Source organism: Giraffa tippelskirchi, chromosome 4 (genome assembly GCF_054371585.1).
Source record: "Giraffa tippelskirchi isolate mGirTip1 chromosome 4, T2T-mGirTip1v1.2.pri, whole genome shotgun sequence".
NCBI lineage: Eukaryota > Metazoa > Chordata > Mammalia > Artiodactyla > Giraffidae > Giraffa > Giraffa tippelskirchi.
Window position 1 is genome coordinate 66,245,130 of NC_137278.1, and position 17,316 is coordinate 66,262,445.

The window sequence follows — 17,316 nt, forward strand, 5'->3', positions numbered from 1 at the left end:
GATAGCTACCCCATTTCTTCTAAGGGATTCCTGCCCACAGTAGTAGATATAATGGTCATCTGAGTTAAATTCACCCATTCCAGTCCATCTTGATTCACTGATTCCTAGAATGTCGATGTTCACTCTTGCCATCTCCTGTTTGACCACTTCCAATTTGCCTTGATTCATGGACCTAACATTCCAGGTTCCTATGCAGTATTGCTCTTTGGTCCCATCCCTTCATTCTTTCTGGAGTTATTTCTCCACTGATTTCCAATAGCATATTGGGCACCTATTGACCTGGGGAGTTCATCTTTCAGTGTCCTATCTTTTTGCCTTTTCATACTGTTCATGGGGTTCTCAAGGCAAGAATAATGAAGTGGTTTGCCATTCCCTTCTCCAGTAGACCACATTCTGTCAGTCCTCTCCACCATGACCCGTCTGTCTTGGGTGGCCCCACACGGCATGGCTTAGTTTCATTGAGTTAGACAAGGCTGTGGTCCGTGTGATCAGATTGGCTAGTCTTTTGTGATTGTGGTTTCAGTCTCTCTGCCCTCTGATGCCCTCTCACAGTGCCTACTGTCTAAATTGGGTTTCTCTTACCTTGGACATGGGGTATCTCTTCACGGCTGCTCCAGCAAAGCACAGACGCTGCTCCTTACCTTAGATGTGGGGCAGCACCTCTTGGCTGCCACCCCTGACCTTGGACATGGGGTAGCTCCTTTGGCTGCCGCCTCCGACCTTGGATGTGGGGTAGTTCCTCTCGGCTGCTCCTGCGCCGTCGAGTGGTTAAATATTTGTTGAAATTATCTTTTTAATATTAGGTAAGAATAAGATTTTGACAGTTAACGTGAAAAGTCTAAGGACAGAATATTGTTTCACTGAGAGCCAATTTGCAAGTAATAGTTTAGGAAAATACTGATCACTTAAAAAAAAAGTCACAGTGGCATTTTTGAATATAACTGTTTCTGACTTTTTAATTCAATGTGTAATAATTCCAAAAATCAAAACGTTCAGTATATTGTATTTGGGCTTCCTTGGTGGCTCAGATGGTAAAGATCCTGCCTGCAATGTGGGAGACCCGGGTTCAATCCCAGGGTCAGGAAGATTCCCTTGAGAAAGGAATGCAACCCACTCCAGTACTCTTGCCTGGAGAATTCTGTGGACAGAGGAGCTTGGTGGGCTACAGTCCATGGGGGTTGCAAAGAGTCGGACATGACTGAAATGACTTAGCATGCACGCATATTGTGTTTATTTTATAATGTTAAATGGCACTGTATATCGTTGGTTCTAACACACTTGCAGAAAGTAACTTGTCTCCATTGATCATACTGAAGTTTTATTTGCTGCAAGATACAACCTAAGGTGGTTTTAATCATTCATCCAACCAGTGAATGAAGCTGGTAAACTAAGATTAATATAGTAGTTTCCAGAATTATAGTTGGTAATGATGCTGTGGTTGGTTATGGTTAAGTATAGTCTTATTGCAGATTGGAAGGGTTAGTACAAATATCACCACTACGTGACAGTTATTGGTCAATCCAGTTGTTGCTGTTTATGAAGCAGGGCCCTTGTTACTATTTATAAGCAAATAGCATGCTAAACTTCTGATCTTCCACAGTGTATTTTGTCTTTAGGAAATTCCAAAAGATAACACTCCTGGTAATTTTCAAAGGATTCACTACTAAAATACTTTTTAAAGTGCTCTGTAGGGCCTGATACCCAGAATACCTTTGGGATCTTCTATATATAAAAGTAGACTGTGGCTGTTAGTATATGTATATATATGCCTTTGTTACTTGTGAGTCCTTGGTGTAGATTTGATTTGTCTTTAGGGCAGTGGTGCTTAAAGTTTTTTCCACTGCCACCTTTCACAGTGGGTATGGAACATGAGCTCATAGTTTCGTTAGTGGGTGACATGCAATGAATGTTAGACTAGCTGGAGTTCCACCCCCTTTCTTCACTCAGAAAAAAAGTCAGAAAGCAAATAGTGTATGAGAATGAGATTGATAGGATGGTTTGAATCCACTTGAAATTTATAAAAAATGTAAATCATTAGAATGCTGTACTGCCTAATCTGCTAGTAACGGGCCTAACAGTTGACCTCAGTATGCAAATACTGAGGTTGAGAACCTCCTTGAGGTCTTTGTGGTAAAAGGGGTCCGGGTTATGCAGGTATCACAGCACAGATGAACAGAATTATTGTGCAGACAGGTGAGATGTACAAATAAAGATAAAGAGAGGACTCTATAGTTGACTAAATTGTAGGAGGAGCACAGAAATAGTGGAGATGAGATCAGTAGTTCTGTTTTGGACGTATTTGAGGTATTTGTTTGATTCTAAATGAGCTATTGTTTTCCTGTCCCATGAAAAGCAGTTTTTTATCCCCCTTCCCCAAAATAACCCTTGGAAATACAAGGTGCAAGTTTCAGTTATTTGTGTATTGTACTTTAAGATTCTCCCTTTTGCTTCAGAATGAGAGAAGAGGATTTTTAACCAAGAACTAACAGAGCACAGGCTTTGAATAGAGATCTAGTTTAAAATCCTTTCTGTGACAGGTGCTTTTTTTTTTGGTGATCTTAGACAAGCTACTGAGCATCTAAGGTTATCTTCTATGTAGGTGTGGAATAATAGCAGTATTCCTCACAAGGTGGAAATAAGATAATGCCTGTGACCGAGAGAGCATAGTGTAAAATGTGCACTTACATTATCTCTGTTACAAGTCTTTAACCGAACTTTAACTTGGAATAATCAAGAGCTCAGATGCTAATGGTCAGGGCAAGAGAGGGGACGTGTTTCTATCTAAAGGAGCAGTACTTTCTACAGGTTATCACGCTTTAATGGCAGTTGAGTCTTATCTGTGATACACTAAAAATAATAAATTTGTATCATAACAAGGCAAAAGAAAGATTAGGATCATCCCTTTTTTATACCACTGTGTTCTTATTTTGTATTTTGGTTGTAAGCATTAGAAACTAAGTGACTGTGCCAACAAAAGTAGTAAATTAGCTCAATTACTCAGAAATATCTATGTAGTTCATAGAATGGAAGTAATAGCTTAAGAACGGAGTAGGAACCACAGCAGCTCTGAAGACCTGGGTAACAGTATCTATTAGTCTCTTCAGGGTGCTATCTCCTTGCATCTTTCTCTTGAAGATTCAGATACTCAGAAGAAAAAGTGTGCTAATACATGATCTCTTTCTCTTTAAAAAATATGGTTTGAACAGAGAAATGTACAGAATAAACCTAGGTCATCTTGTCATACCAGAAACCAAGGGTGCTATAGTTGCGTTAAAGGACTTGGAGCCAGTTTGAGCACTAGAAAGAAGAGTAAACACAGTGGATTAAAACCATCAAATTTGTTGAAATTCATTGGTTCTTTATGATACTTTAAAAACTTTTTCATTTTTCACGTCTGGACGTTAGGGAAATCATTCCGAATAAGAAAGAGGTTTTTGTATAAAACACTCCACTGTTGTTTCGTTGCTAAGTCGTGTGCAACTCTTTGGCAACCCCATAGACTGGAGCCCGCCAGGCTCCTCTGACCATGGGATTTCCCAGGCAAGAATCTTGGAGGGGGTAACCGTTTCCTTCTCTAGGGGATCTCCCTGATCCAGGGATTGAACGCATGTGTCCTGCATCAGCAGGTGAACTCTTTACCACTAGTCACCAGAGAAGCCCGTAAAGCATTCTAGGCACCAACGAAGAAGGGATGAGTGTCACTATTTTGGAAACTTATGTGTTTATAATAGTTCATCGCAAACAGAGAAAACTGGATGTAAGTGAAGAAAGTACACAATACTATTAATACTTATATTGTGCCCAGTCAGACTTGAATAAAATCAGACCTCTAGATCTAAAGGCTACTTTACAGGACAAACTAGAGCCAGTGGATGCCACAAAGGAAGGTAGTCAGGAAAGAGGGGTCATAATAGGGGAGACTGTAAAAACAAAGGACCCACCCCATCCCCCTTGTTTTAAAAGAAAGGAATTTTGAAAGCAGGTAGGGGAAATTTATAGATTCTTCTTAAATATTAAGAGACATTGCAAATGCAGTGTTGTATGGTCATTATGTTGAACCAGACCCCCCCTAAAGTAATTGTGATAACATGTATGAAATACTTGGAGAAATTTGAGCACTACTGAATATATTTTAGCTGTAATGAGTTTTTATGTATGATGTCATGATATGTTTTTTAAATAAGAGACTTTATCTTTCAGTGATAAAAATAAAATATTTATGGATGAAATATGTTTGGTATTTGTTTCAAATAATTGAGGGAGGGGGAACAATAGGGGAGCAAAAAATGAAAGGATTAGCCATGAATTTGTCATTGGTTGATTCATGGGAATTCATTAAGCTGTTCTCTAGTTTTGTATTTGTTTGTTTTTTGGGTAGAAGTTGTTAAAAATGTGATTTCTTTCATGTAAGGATGGCTTTGTATTTACTGGCTGTTTTTCAATTTATGTCTTTATTTTGTTTTGTTGTTGTTCTCTAGATTGCCCCAGTGGAAAATGACAATAGCTATGATGAACTGAAAAGAGATGCAAAGTTATGTTTATCACTAATGTCTCAGGGGTTGCTTTACCCTCATCAAGTGCCTTTGGTACTTCAGGTGCTAAATCAAGTAAGAGTGTATATCAGAAACTTATATCTTTGGTTAGAATTTTGGTTTACCAGTCTAAGAATTTCACAAAGTCACCTGTGATACACACAATACCTGATATTTGCATTTATTGTGAATCTTCTTTTAGCATGAGAGAAGACATATGTCGGCCAAAGAAACAGATTTAGAATCTGTTTGTGGCGTTGCCACCAACTTCTGTGACTTTGGGCAGGTCACTCAACCCCCATGTTTTCTGTATACATAAAGAGCTAATTCTTGGAACACCTTGGATACAAAGTGCTTGTGGGGGTGGGGGTGAGCATTCTTTTTTACCATTTCCCCTTTATTTTATTCACTGTTATTTTTTGATCTGTGGTAAAAAGACCTAAGTGAGTGTCTATTTTCTGGCTGCATTTTTATTATTATTATTATTTAATTTTTTTTTTTTTTTTTTGGCCACTCTGCATGGCATGTGGGATCTGTGGGATCTTAGTTCCCCAGCCAGCGATCAAACCCACACCCCCAGCAGTGGAAGCTTAGAGTCTTAACTACTGGACCACCACGGAAGTCTCATAGCTGCATTTTTAGTGTACTCTGTGCTCAGCTTTATCCAGTTATATGTGTGTTATATAATATAAAAAATGGACACTTTCCCTCAGTTTTCAGATTTTTTCACTGAAAGATATTTTTTAACAGCCTCAAATGGTATTTTTTTTTTTGCAGTAGAATATAGTAGTTTTCCATTTTGCTTAACTACCCTTCCTACTACTATCAAAAGTAAAATACAATAATATGCAACCCTTGGAGGAGTTACGTCATTAATTATAAATAACTCTTCTAAAATTTACTTTTATTCATGTGTTCCTTTCCTTTTACTCTCATTCATACATTCAGAATACGTAACTTTACCTGAAACAGCTTGTGTGCCCTTTTGTTTAGAAGGAAATATAAGATGAGCTTGCTCTGGCTGTACTTGTAAAAGTAGAGTTACATTGGAAATTTCTATTATTTGTGTGTAATGCCACTGTCATCTTATGTTCTTGTCATTTTTACTAATTTCTCATTCACAGACAGCAAGAAGCAGTTCTTGGCATGCTAGATACACAGTACTGACCTACCTCCAGACCATGGTATTTTATAACCTCTTTATTTTCCTAAACAATGAAGATGCAGTTAAAGACATCAGGTGGCTGGTTATAAGTCTTTTGGAGGATGAACAGCTAGAGGTAAGATTTAGGTTATAGCAAACTGAAATTTTAATAAATTTAAAGAAAGCATTTTGGCGCCTCTAAAGGACTATTTACACACTAATATGTAAAATAACTTTAATTTTAACATAGCCCTATGTAATTAGTTTTGATACCCCACATGTAAACAAACACTGGACACATTCTTGTTCTGGCTTCTCTTTGCAGTTGGGCAGATAACATTTATGAACCAAAGTCGTCTTATCTATGAAATTGCAAATGATAACACTCTACTTATTTTACTGATTTTTAAAGGGCTAATAGGAATGTGTATGAGAGCAGTTTCAAGAGAATGAAAATCTACACATAGGTGCTGTTATTCAGTACATTTAAGATTAGATTGTTATCCCTGTTTATTTTCCTTGGTAGAGAAATTGAAGTCAGCTTTTGCTAAGGAAACATTAATATTTGTGCAAAAAGACCATGTTAGTTCACATCTGCCTAATGCAAGAAAAGCATGATGTAATAATTATGGAATAAGACGTAACTTTCTAAATTGGCCTTAGGTTAAGAAAATGTAATAGAAAATTCTGTGAAATTTTTGCTTATTTTATTTTGTGGACTTTATGGGTTTTCCATGTAGTGGAGCACTCCCAGTGATTATATATATTTTATTTGAGAGCACTGAAAATACATTTGTATCTGTAGGAAACTGGGACTGGAAACCTATTCATTTTGCATTCCAGCTTTCTTGTGTCCTTTGGAGTAGATGTGTCTAGTTACCAAATACTCACACCGTAGCTGTAACTCTGACAAGCTCCAGTTAAAATATTTGCACCTCTCTGTAAATTTTTTTAGAGGGTTCTTTTTTTCCATTTAAGAATAGAAATGGAAAAGTGGAAATCTCCAAAGACAGTGTTTCCTACCTTTAGATATTATAGCAAAATGGACTGTTTTCTGGGTCTTGTTTTAGAACACTTTTATAGATTATTTTTGTATTTTATTCCATGTAGTAGGCTTTAACTTAGCTGTTACTGTATGCAACCAAGTATGAAGTAATAAAAATTTTATAATATATTTCATAAAATATTATAATGAAAATAGCAAAGAATATGTTAAGTACCCCCAAACTGTCACACTGAAAATCTTAAGAAAAAATATTTTGAAGGAATAAGTGGCAAAGCGTTTTTTCAAATTATTACTGCCTTTCCTTATGACTGTTTAGAGAAACTATTGTGATGTGTATAGCTTTTTACAGCTTTTTTTTTGTCTTCCCAAAACTTGAGTTCCCATTTCAATTTGAAATAAACTATTAGTATTTCTATAGACTGTATTTATAGTCTTAAAACAGCCTATGAACTTTGTAAGAATTAAAACGGATATAAATCTCTACTGTGTATGCCAATTATAGAAATTATCCTGTGTCTTTATTACCAATGAAAATAACAACGGCAGTTGTTTTAAGGGATGTAGAGTCTAGGAAAGTTTTATTTTAGTGTCAGGCTCTGGCACTGCTTTTACAGTTAAACTCCAGATTAGAAGAACTATCACTCAGTGGGAAAATAATAGACGGAGAATTGATTTTTTATAGCACGGGTAAGCGTCTACTTTCTGTAAGCTTACTGTTAGTGACTCATATGTTTTGAGGCCAGGGCCCTTTAAGAGCCTGATGAATTCTCCATTAAGAAACTGCAAAAGAGCATTTACACAGTTTGAATACAAATATCAGGGAAAGTCCCCATCCCAGTTCCCACACCACCCTCTCCACCTCCCCAGGGTTAGGATCTCAAGTCTAATGGAAGTGATTATCTCTGCAGGTTAGAGAAATGGCTGCTACCACCTTAAGTGGTCTGTTACAATGTAACTTCCTTACCATGGACAGTCCTATGCAGATTCATTTTGAGCAACTTTGCAAAACAAAACTACCGAAGAAAAGAAAGCGTGACCCTGGTTTTGTAGGAGATACGATTCCTTCTGCAGGTAACAATACTGGTAGAAAATACCTTTTGGGAATTAACCAGGCTTGCTCAACAAATATTTATTGAATGCTTGTATGTGTGTAGGTCTATGCTAGGTACGAGGAATAGCTGCTTTTGAGAAGCTTTACATGTACCAAAGGCAAGACCTGGGACATAAAAGCTAAAACTGAGAGAGGTACCAAGGAATGTGTACACTGCTGCATACAGCTATTAAAGTAAATCAAGTCTCTACCCACTCACCTGAAATTGCTTTATAAAGAGAGGTATCCAGAATTAGTTATTGTTGAGGCTCTAAAATATTTGTTTTTAGAATTTACAACTTACGTGTGGTGCTAGTGGTAAAGAACCCATCTGCCAGTGAAGGAGACATAAGAGACACGGGTTCAGTTCCTGGGTCAGGAAGATCCCTGGAGGAGGGCATGGCAACCCACTCCATTATTCTTGTCTGAAGAGTTCCATGGACAAAGGAGCCTGGTGGGCTACAGTCCATAATGTCTCAAAGAGTTGGACACGATGGAAGCAACTTAGCACACGTAGCACACACGCACTGAGAGAAGAAACTGAGGAGACAGAACAATTCTTGCTTTCATTTGGAGAGGGGAATATCATTTCTTCACTAGGCATTTGGTGAGAGAGTGAGAAGACTCATTCTATAGGAGCTTGCTCTCTAATTGAGCATCAAGGTAAACAAGACAGTGAGATCTGGTGACTGTGTCATGTTTAAAGAGAAATTTAAATGTCATAGCCAAAAAGCATCTGATCTATGTTATTGAAGTATAGTTAATTTAGAATGTTGTGTTGATTTCTTCTGTACAGCAAAGTAACTCAGTTCAGTTCAGTCGCTCAGTCATGTCCGACTCTTTGCAACCCCATGGACTGCAGCACGCCAGGCCTCCCTGTCCATCACCAACTCCCGGAGTCCACCCAAACTCATTTCCATTGAGTCAGTGATGCCATCCAACCATCTCATCCTCTCTTGTTCCCTTTTCCTCCTACCTTCAATCTTTTCCAGCAAAAGGGTCTTTTCAAATGAATCAGCTCTTCGCATCAGGTAGCCAAACTATTGGAGTTTCTGCTTCAACATCAGTCCTTCCAATGAATACTCAGGACTGATTTCCTTTAGGATGGACTGGTTGGATCTTCTTGCAGTCCAAGTAACTCTCAAGAGTCTTCTCCAACACCACAGTTCAAAAGCATCAATTCTTCTGCGCTCAGCTTTCTTTATAGTCCAACTTTCACATCCATACATGACTACTGGAAAAACCATAGCCTTGACTAGATGGACCTTTGTTGGCAAAGTAACGTCTCTGCTTGTTAATATGCTGTCTGTGTTGGTCATAACTTTCCTTCCAAAGAGTAAGCATCTTTTAATTTCATGGCTACAGTCACCATCTGCGGTGATTTTAGAGCCCCCAGAAATAAAGTCAGCCACTGTTTCCACTGTTTCCCCATCTATTTGACATAAAGGACAGACATGGTATGGACCTAACAGAAGCAGAAGATATTAAGAAGAGGTGGCAAGAATACACACAAGAACTGTACAAAAAAGATTGTCACGACCCAGATAATCATGACGGTGTGATCACTCACCTAGAGCCAGACATCCTGGAATGTGAAGTCAAGTGGGCCTTAGAAAGCATCACTACAAACAAAGCTAGTGGAGGTGATAGAATTCCAGTTGAGCTATTTCAAATCCTGAAAGGTGATGCTGTGAAAGTGCTGCACTCGAAATGCCAGCAAATCTGGAAAACTCAGCAGTGGCCACAGGACTGGAAAAGGTCAGTTTTCATTCCAATCCCAAAGAAAGGCAATGCCAAAGAATGCTCAAACTACCGCACAATTGCACTCATCTCACATGCTAGTAAAGTAATGCTCAAAATTCTCCAAGCCAGGCTTCAGCAATACGTGAACCGTGAACTTCCAGATGTTCAAGCTGGTTTTAGAAAAGGCAGAGGAACCAGAGATCAAATTGCCAATATCCGCTGGATCATCGAAAAAGCAAGAGAGTTCCAGAAAAACATCTATTTCTGCTTTATGGACTATGCCAAAGCCTTTGACTGTGTGGATCACAATAAACTGTGGAAAATTCTGAAAGAGATGGGAATACCAGACCATCTGACCTGTCTCTTGAGAAACCTGTATGCAGGTCAGGAAGCAACAGTCAGAACTGGACATGGAACAACAGACTGGTTCCAAATAGGAAAAGGAGTCCGTCAAGGCTGTATATTGTCACCCTGCTTATTTAACTTATATGCAGAGTACATCATGAGAAATGCTGGGCTGGAAGAAACACAGGCTGGAGTCAAGATTGCCGGGAGAAATATCAATAACCTCAGATATGCGGATGACACCACCCTTATGGCAGAGAGTGAAGAAGAACTGAAGAGCCTCTTGATGAAGGTGAAGGAGGAGAGTGAAAAAGTTGGCTTAAAGCTCAACGTTCAGAAAACTAAGATCATGGCATCTGGTCCCATCACTCCATGGGAAATAGATGAGGAAACAGTGGAAACAGTGTCAGACTTTACTTTTTTGGGCTCCAGAATCACTGCTGATGGTGACTGCAGCCATGAAATTAAAAGACGCTTACTCCTTGGAAGGAAGGTTATGGCCAACCTAGATAGCATATTTAAAAGCAGAGACATTACTTTGCCAACAAAAGTACGTCTAGTCAAGGCTGTGGATTTTGCAGTAGTCATGTATGGATGTGAGAGTTGGGACGGTGAAGAAAGCTGAGCGCCGCAGAATTGATGCTTTTGAACTGTGGTGTTGGAGAAGACTCTTGAGAGTCCCTTGGACTGCAAGGAGATCCAATCAATCCATCCTAAAAGAGATCAATCCTGGGTGTTCATTGGAAGGTCTGATGTTGAAGCTGAAGCTCCAATACTTTGGCCACCTCATGTGAAGGGTTGACTCACTGGAAAAGACCCTAATGCTGGGTAGGATTGGGGGCAGGAGGAGAAGGGGACGACAGAGGATGAGATGGTTGGATGGCATCACCGACTCGATGAACATGGGTTTGGATAGACTCCGGGAGTTGGTGATGGACAGGGAGGCCTGGCGTGCTGCAATTCATGGGGTCGCAGAGAGTCGGACATGACTGAGCGACTGAACTGAACTGAACTGAACTGATGGGACTGGATGCCATGATCTTAGTTTTCTGAATGTTGAGCTTTAAGCCAACTTTTTCACTCTCCTCTTTCACTTTCATCAAGAGGCTTTTTAGTTCTTTACTTTCTGCCATAAGGGTGGTGTCATCTGCATATCTGAGGTTATTGATATTTCTTCCAGCAATCTTGATTCCAGCTTGAGCTTCATCCAGCCCAGCGTGTCTCATGGTGTACTCTGCATATAAGTTTAATAAGCAGGGTGACAATATACAGCCTTGATGTACTCCTTTTCCTATTTGGAACCAGTCTGGTGTTCCATGTCCACTTCTAACTGTTGCTTCCTGACCTGCATACAGGTTTCTCCAGAGGCAGGTCAGGTGGTCTGGTATTCCCATCTCTTTCAGAATTTTCCACAGTTTATTGTGATCCACACAGTCAAAGGCTTTGGCATAGTCCATAAAGCAGAAATAGATGTTTTTCTGGAACTCTCTTGCTTTTTCGATAATCCAGTGGATTTTGGCAGTTTGATCTCTGGTTCCTCTGTCTTTTCTAAAACTAGCTTCAACATCTGGAAGTTCACGGTTCACGTATTGCTGAAGCCTGGCTTAGAGAATTTCGAGCATTACTTTACTAGCATGTGAGATGAGTGCAATTGTGCGGTAGTTTGAGCATTCTTTGGCATTGCCTTTCTTTGGGATTGGAATGAAAACTGACCTTTTCCAGTCCTGTGGCCACTGCTGAGTTTTCCAGATTTGCTGGCATATTGAGTGCAGCACTTTCACAGCATCATCATTCAGGATTTGAAATAGCTCAACTGGAATTCCATCACTCAGTTATATATATTTTTTCTTCATATTCTTTTTCATTATGGTTTGACATTGGATATTGAATATAGTTCCCTGCACTGTACAGGGGGACCCTATTGTTTATCTATCCTATGTTCAGTAGTTTCCCTTTGCTAATCGCAAATGCCAGTCTTCTCCCCTCTCCCCAAAAACACAAGTCTGTTCTCTTTGTCTAGCAGAGTTTTAATTATGTCATACAGTTACCTAATGGGAGTTTCCAATGAAATAACAGTGAAAGTGTTAGTTGCTCAGTTGTGTCTGACTCTTAGTTACCCCATGGACTATAGTCCACGAGGCTTCTCTGTCCGAATATACCAGCATACAATAAATTCTAGTTTTTTTTTTTAAGTTGAACACTTTATTTTTAATAATTAAGTACCAAAGTATTTTTAGGTCTGTACTGAGAATTTGAAAGCACTTTAACTTGTATCACTAAAAAGAAGGAATAGAGAGCCTATAAAATATAGGATGCAGGATGTTTTAGTTTAGGCTTAAAAGCATGTTTTTGATACGTGTACATACAGAGTCATTTAAAGGCAGAAATTCACACATTGGAAATAACTGGCATAATCGAAAACTAATTTTATCTCACTATAGCAAGTACAATAGAGTCTTGTAAGTATCTGCTCGTGTAAATGCTGTTTTCTTTGCAGAGTTGGTCAAACGCCATGCTGGGGTGCTGGGACTGGGTGCGTGTGTTCTTTCTAGTCCTTACGATGTTCCTACCTGGATGCCCCAGCTCCTTATGAATCTCAGTGCACACCTGAATGACCCTCAGCCAATTGAGGTAAAATTCTCCCTTGTTTGTTTCTTTGCACATATATTAACAGTGATAATTTTCTAAGAAACCATTTAGACCAATCATTTTCTATATACTCTGGGCCGTCGTCTTCGATAAGGTTACTACTTCTGCCTCTGCCAGAGCCAATGCTGCTCATCAGTAGTTATTAAAATCTTGCAGAGACCCCACTGCTTTCTATATTTGAAATCTTTTGTTAGCAAGAAAATTACCATGTCTTCTGTCCTTCCCAGTCCAGTGGAAGCAAAGTGCATGGCCAGTGTTGTCAGGATATTTAAATTTTATACTTCTGTTTTGCTCGCATTTTATACCTAGGAAGTATCTAACCAAAGGCTAATGTTAAACAGGAAAATGTGATGGTATTGTTTACTAAACACCTGATTAAACAACTTGGAAGACCAATGACTGTTCTTTTCACTTTGACAAAGTATATATTAAGTATATATTGAAACTGATTTAACAATGTGGTATGAGTTCTAGTCATTTGTCCTAAAATGAAGCTGGTACCAATTCTAAAGAAGTAAGCTTGGTGGCTTTTTGAGGTAAGATTGGTTTATTGGTTGTGTAGCACTTGGTGAAGTGTAAGATCTGAAGTCCCGAAGGATTGTTACTTAAAGGTATCCTGTACATAACCCTGGAGAGGTTAAAGTTAAATGTATGTGGGTTGCTTATCCTACAGATGACTGTAAAAAAGACATTATCCAATTTCCGAAGGACACACCATGACAACTGGCAAGAACACAAACAGCAATTCACTGACGACCAGCTGCTGGTTCTCACCGATCTCCTTGTGTCACCCTGCTATTATGCATAGAAAGGTGAGGCAGCAAAGTATACAGAAGTCTGTTTTCATGACTTTTGTTATGACCCAGTGGAAGTTCCCAGAGAATTTTATTCTTGTTTTTCTCTGCTTTAGGTATTAAGCAGAGAATTGATGTGACCGCTTTTACGGACTTATGGTTAGATAAAAGAAAAGAGCTCTTACTCATAATTGCCTCTGATTGGGGCCTGGCCATTTTTGGGTTGTCCTAGGGATTCTGGGTTCTGCAGTTGTGAAAATATTTCATCTTGGTTCTTAAGTATTTGTTATCCATTCTGTATTAAAGAGGGAGGACCCAGAAGCCTTTCTATTGAAATAGGATGAAAAAAGATTTCATTTATTTGGCTCTTTGAGTTGGATGTCCTGTTGTCTAACTGAAGCTTTTTTCCCCCCTTTTTCCTCCTTGATACAGATGAGTGTATCCTCACTTTGAGCTCTTTTCATCAAAAATTCCAGATCCTCAGGTACCATCTGTGGTGGCTTTCTGCAGGTTTAAAAACTCTGCCTCTGTTGAGTTCTCATCATTTTGGTGGTTTCTGTGTCTGGTCTAATTAGTCCGAGTTCCACAGGTTCTCAGCTGCCATTTGATTTCCTGACTTGTCCGAAAGTATTTCCAGTATATTGATCACTTTTTCTTTGAGGCATCTGACAAAGCCACAATGTCTCAGACTAGAAATAATTACCCAGTATGATCATGACATCCAAGACCAGACAGAGTCTAGGAACTCAGTATGAAACCGTTTACTTGGAATGGAAAATGCCCATCTGTCACACAGCTCCTGTCATTTCATTCATCTCAAATTATTTTGAATTCTTTCCAAATGGCTATTGAGTTGAGATGGTGGTAGGACTGTTGGCCATAAATCTGAAGCGTTGAGAGCCTTGGGCCTTGAGAGCCATGAAGAGAGACAGAAAAGAGGGCAAGTCTCGAACCCAGCCAAGGACCTGATGGATTGCTCGACCAAGACACAGAAGTGAAGTCTGTGTCCACGTGTTTCCCACAGACTGGAGTTTTTGGTGCTGAATAGAAGAGCAGTTGCTGAAAAACCAGGGGTTTGGTGAATAAATTTTTGATTGATTGTTATGTATGTATACAATGTGTGATTTTGAAAATAAACAGCAACAACAATAAAAACCCTGACTGAATGATTTCTACCTGTATTCTTTACAAATATTGTTTGACCCTCTTTGAAAACTGTTATACTTTACTAATGGAAGACTGCTGTGTTTGCGGAAATTCTGTAATCTTTTTCTCCCTCCCCCTGCCCTTTTTTTTTTGCCTGCAGAATCGTTGAGAGACTAATAAGTCTTAATATTTAATTGACTTGTTTAATAAATGTTACATAGATGTAAAAGACTGTATAAACTGTAGAGACAGCATTGGCAAGACTTTGTACAGATGCAACCTCTTACAAAACACCATTGTGTAATTAACTTGTACAGATTCACATGTAGCTCTTTATTATAGTGACTTTTGGCTTTTGTACCAATTGAATGCCATTTTTTGTGTGTTTTTAAATTATTTTCTTTATCTTTTCATGCTCCAAAAGCTGAGGTGTGGGTTTGTTTGAGTTCATTTATCGTTAGAATGTCTGAATTTTTATGTAACTGTGTGTATCTCTAAATGCGAACACCACGTGTTTGCCTGTGACCAGTTTATAGAATGCAAGGTATCCTCTAGGTTGAAGTACTTCACAAGGTGGTGAATGTCATCTTGCAACACACCCTATACAGTCTTCCTTAAAGGAACACTACGGTATATTTTTTAGTATCTACTTGCTGAATGACTTGATACAGACCTAAGCACAGCAGAGGTCCTGGTACAGTATTTAAGTGTCAGCATACACAGGCATAATCCCTGTATAGAGTAGTGCCAACCTGATTATTTCAATTGTGTAACTAGTTTAAAACCCAATAAATGGATTGTTTTTAACACCTGGTTTTTGGTCTTCATTACAAGGAGAAGACAGTTCTGGAGCCAGTGACTTGTGGATTCCTTTTGCATTCATAGATCTGGATCCATAAATTCATGCCCTCTGACCAGAGTGAATCATCTAGATCAGACCTGCCCAGTTACAGTAGCTCGTAGCCACATGTGACTGTTTACATTTAAATTAAATTAAAAATTACTCAGTCTCAATAGCCACATTTCACACGTTCATTAGCCACTTGTGGCTAGTGGTTACCCTGTTCATTAGGCACGTGAGTGTTTTTTGTCAGCATGGAAAGTTCGATAACACTTATCTGGGTGATTGATTCTCAGATTGATGGGCCTGGAATGTGAATTTCAGTTCATACTCCCAGCTTATGATATTGATACCTGGTCCCGAAATCATAGTTTGAGCAGTGAGGCTTTATGTTATATTGACCACTTCAGTTTTGTCCTAGCTAAGCTGTATTTAGGTGAGGTTCCTAAAGTGGGGAATTTTTAAAAATATACTAGGCACCCACTGTGGTCCTCAATCAGAGGTTTTCTGGTTGGGACTCAGGTATCAGTGTTTTTTAAAAGTTCTGTCAATGCTTCAGTTGTGTGGCCATGATTGAGAACCACTGGTGAAGACCCTGAAGGCCCATTCAAGACCTAAAATCAGGTACCTTAGTGAGTTTTTAAAATGCTCAGTGTGATTCTAATACCAGGTTTCAGTTCAGTTCAGTCGCTCAGTCGTGTCCGACTCTTTGCGACCCCATGAATTGCAGCACGCCAGGCCTCTCTGTCCATCACCAACTCCCGGAGTCCACCCAAACCCATGTCCATCGACTCGGTTATGCCATCCAACCATCTCATCCTCTGTCGTCCCCTTCTCCTCCTGCCCCCAATCCTACCCAGCATTAGGGTCTTTTCCAATGAGTCAACCCTTCTCATGAGGTGGCCAAAGTATTGGAGTTTCAGCTTCAACATCAGACCTTCCAATGAACACCCAGGATTGATCTCTTTTAGGATGGATTGATTGGATCTCCTTGCAGTCCAAGGGACTCTCAAGAGTCTTCTCCAACACCACAGTTCAAAAGCATCAATTCTGTGGCGCTCAGCTTTCTTCACTGTCCCAACTCTCACATCCATACATGACCACTGGAATACCAGGTTTAGCAGTTGCTTATTACTTTGATACCCTAACTGCTTATATTGTGAATTACTTAACTCCTAAACGTTCTGTCAGTGACCTCAGGAATGAAAAGGAAGAGGGGGAGAAAAGGGATGAATGGCAACTGTTGTCTAAATATGCTGCATTCAAAAGAATGGAGAATGACCGCAGGAACCATTTTAAGGGAAGGCCAGTGTTAAGGATTTGGGGGAAGGTGTGTGAAGGCAGACCAAAGTTTGGAACTCACTGCTGATTGGACCTGGAAGACTTAGTTAAGGCAGGTTTGGGGTGGAGGTGAGTGGTAGGTAGAAGTAAGGTGAAGAGAAAGCCTGTATTCTTAATGTTGTAAGAGCCAATAAATCATCTTTAGTTTCTGAATGCATCCTTTAAAAAAGAAAGACTTTGCAAGTTGTGTTTCAAAATTTGGGAGGAAAATTTACCTACTTCTTCTCTTACTGTGAACGATTAGTAATGTGGCCAGAAAAGACCAGTGAGGTATTTTGTCTTACTGGAAAAATTAACTTTCTGTAGTCTTTTAGTTGTTTTTGTGGCCAGAGGCTACCTGTCCTGTTCATGTAACTAGAGTATTCCATCATAGTTGAACATCAAGGTTTTCAGCTTTCTCTGCTGCAGATCACACCACAGTGAACATTTTCATACCTTCATGCTTAAAACTTTCTTATATTCAAGTATTTCCTTAGGATAAATTCTAAGGAGTGAGATTTGTGGGTCATGAATTTGAACATTTTTATGGCTCTGATGTTCTTTCCTCTAAGTGTGCATGTCAGTTTCCATTGTCAATGATAATGTGTACCAGAATGGTAGTTTCCCTGCAAACTGATGGTCTATTCCTATCTTAACATATTTTTAGTCAGCCCTGCTTGTTTATTTGTAGATTTTCCACTTTCTG

The 17,316-nt window shown here is 39.2% G+C and overlaps 1 protein-coding gene across 2 annotated transcripts in view; it reads left to right on the plus strand.

Moving 5' to 3' along the window:
* PSME4 (proteasome activator subunit 4) overlaps nucleotides 1–15,256 on the plus strand; it is a 98,198-nt gene extending 82,942 nt beyond the window's left edge. For both annotated transcript variants that reach the window (XM_081589627.1, XM_081589628.1), the window contains 6 exons: nucleotides 4,479–4,607; nucleotides 5,657–5,812; nucleotides 7,591–7,753; nucleotides 12,358–12,491; nucleotides 13,183–13,321; nucleotides 13,736–15,256. In XM_081589627.1, coding sequence (XP_081445753.1) covers nucleotides 4,479–4,607; nucleotides 5,657–5,812; nucleotides 7,591–7,753; nucleotides 12,358–12,491; nucleotides 13,183–13,317 — 717 coding nt within the window. In that variant the 3' untranslated portion in view covers nucleotides 13,318–13,321; nucleotides 13,736–15,256. The remainder of the gene's footprint in view (nucleotides 1–4,478; nucleotides 4,608–5,656; nucleotides 5,813–7,590; nucleotides 7,754–12,357; nucleotides 12,492–13,182; nucleotides 13,322–13,735) is intronic.
* The last annotated feature ends 2,060 nt before the right edge of the window (nucleotides 15,257–17,316 follow it).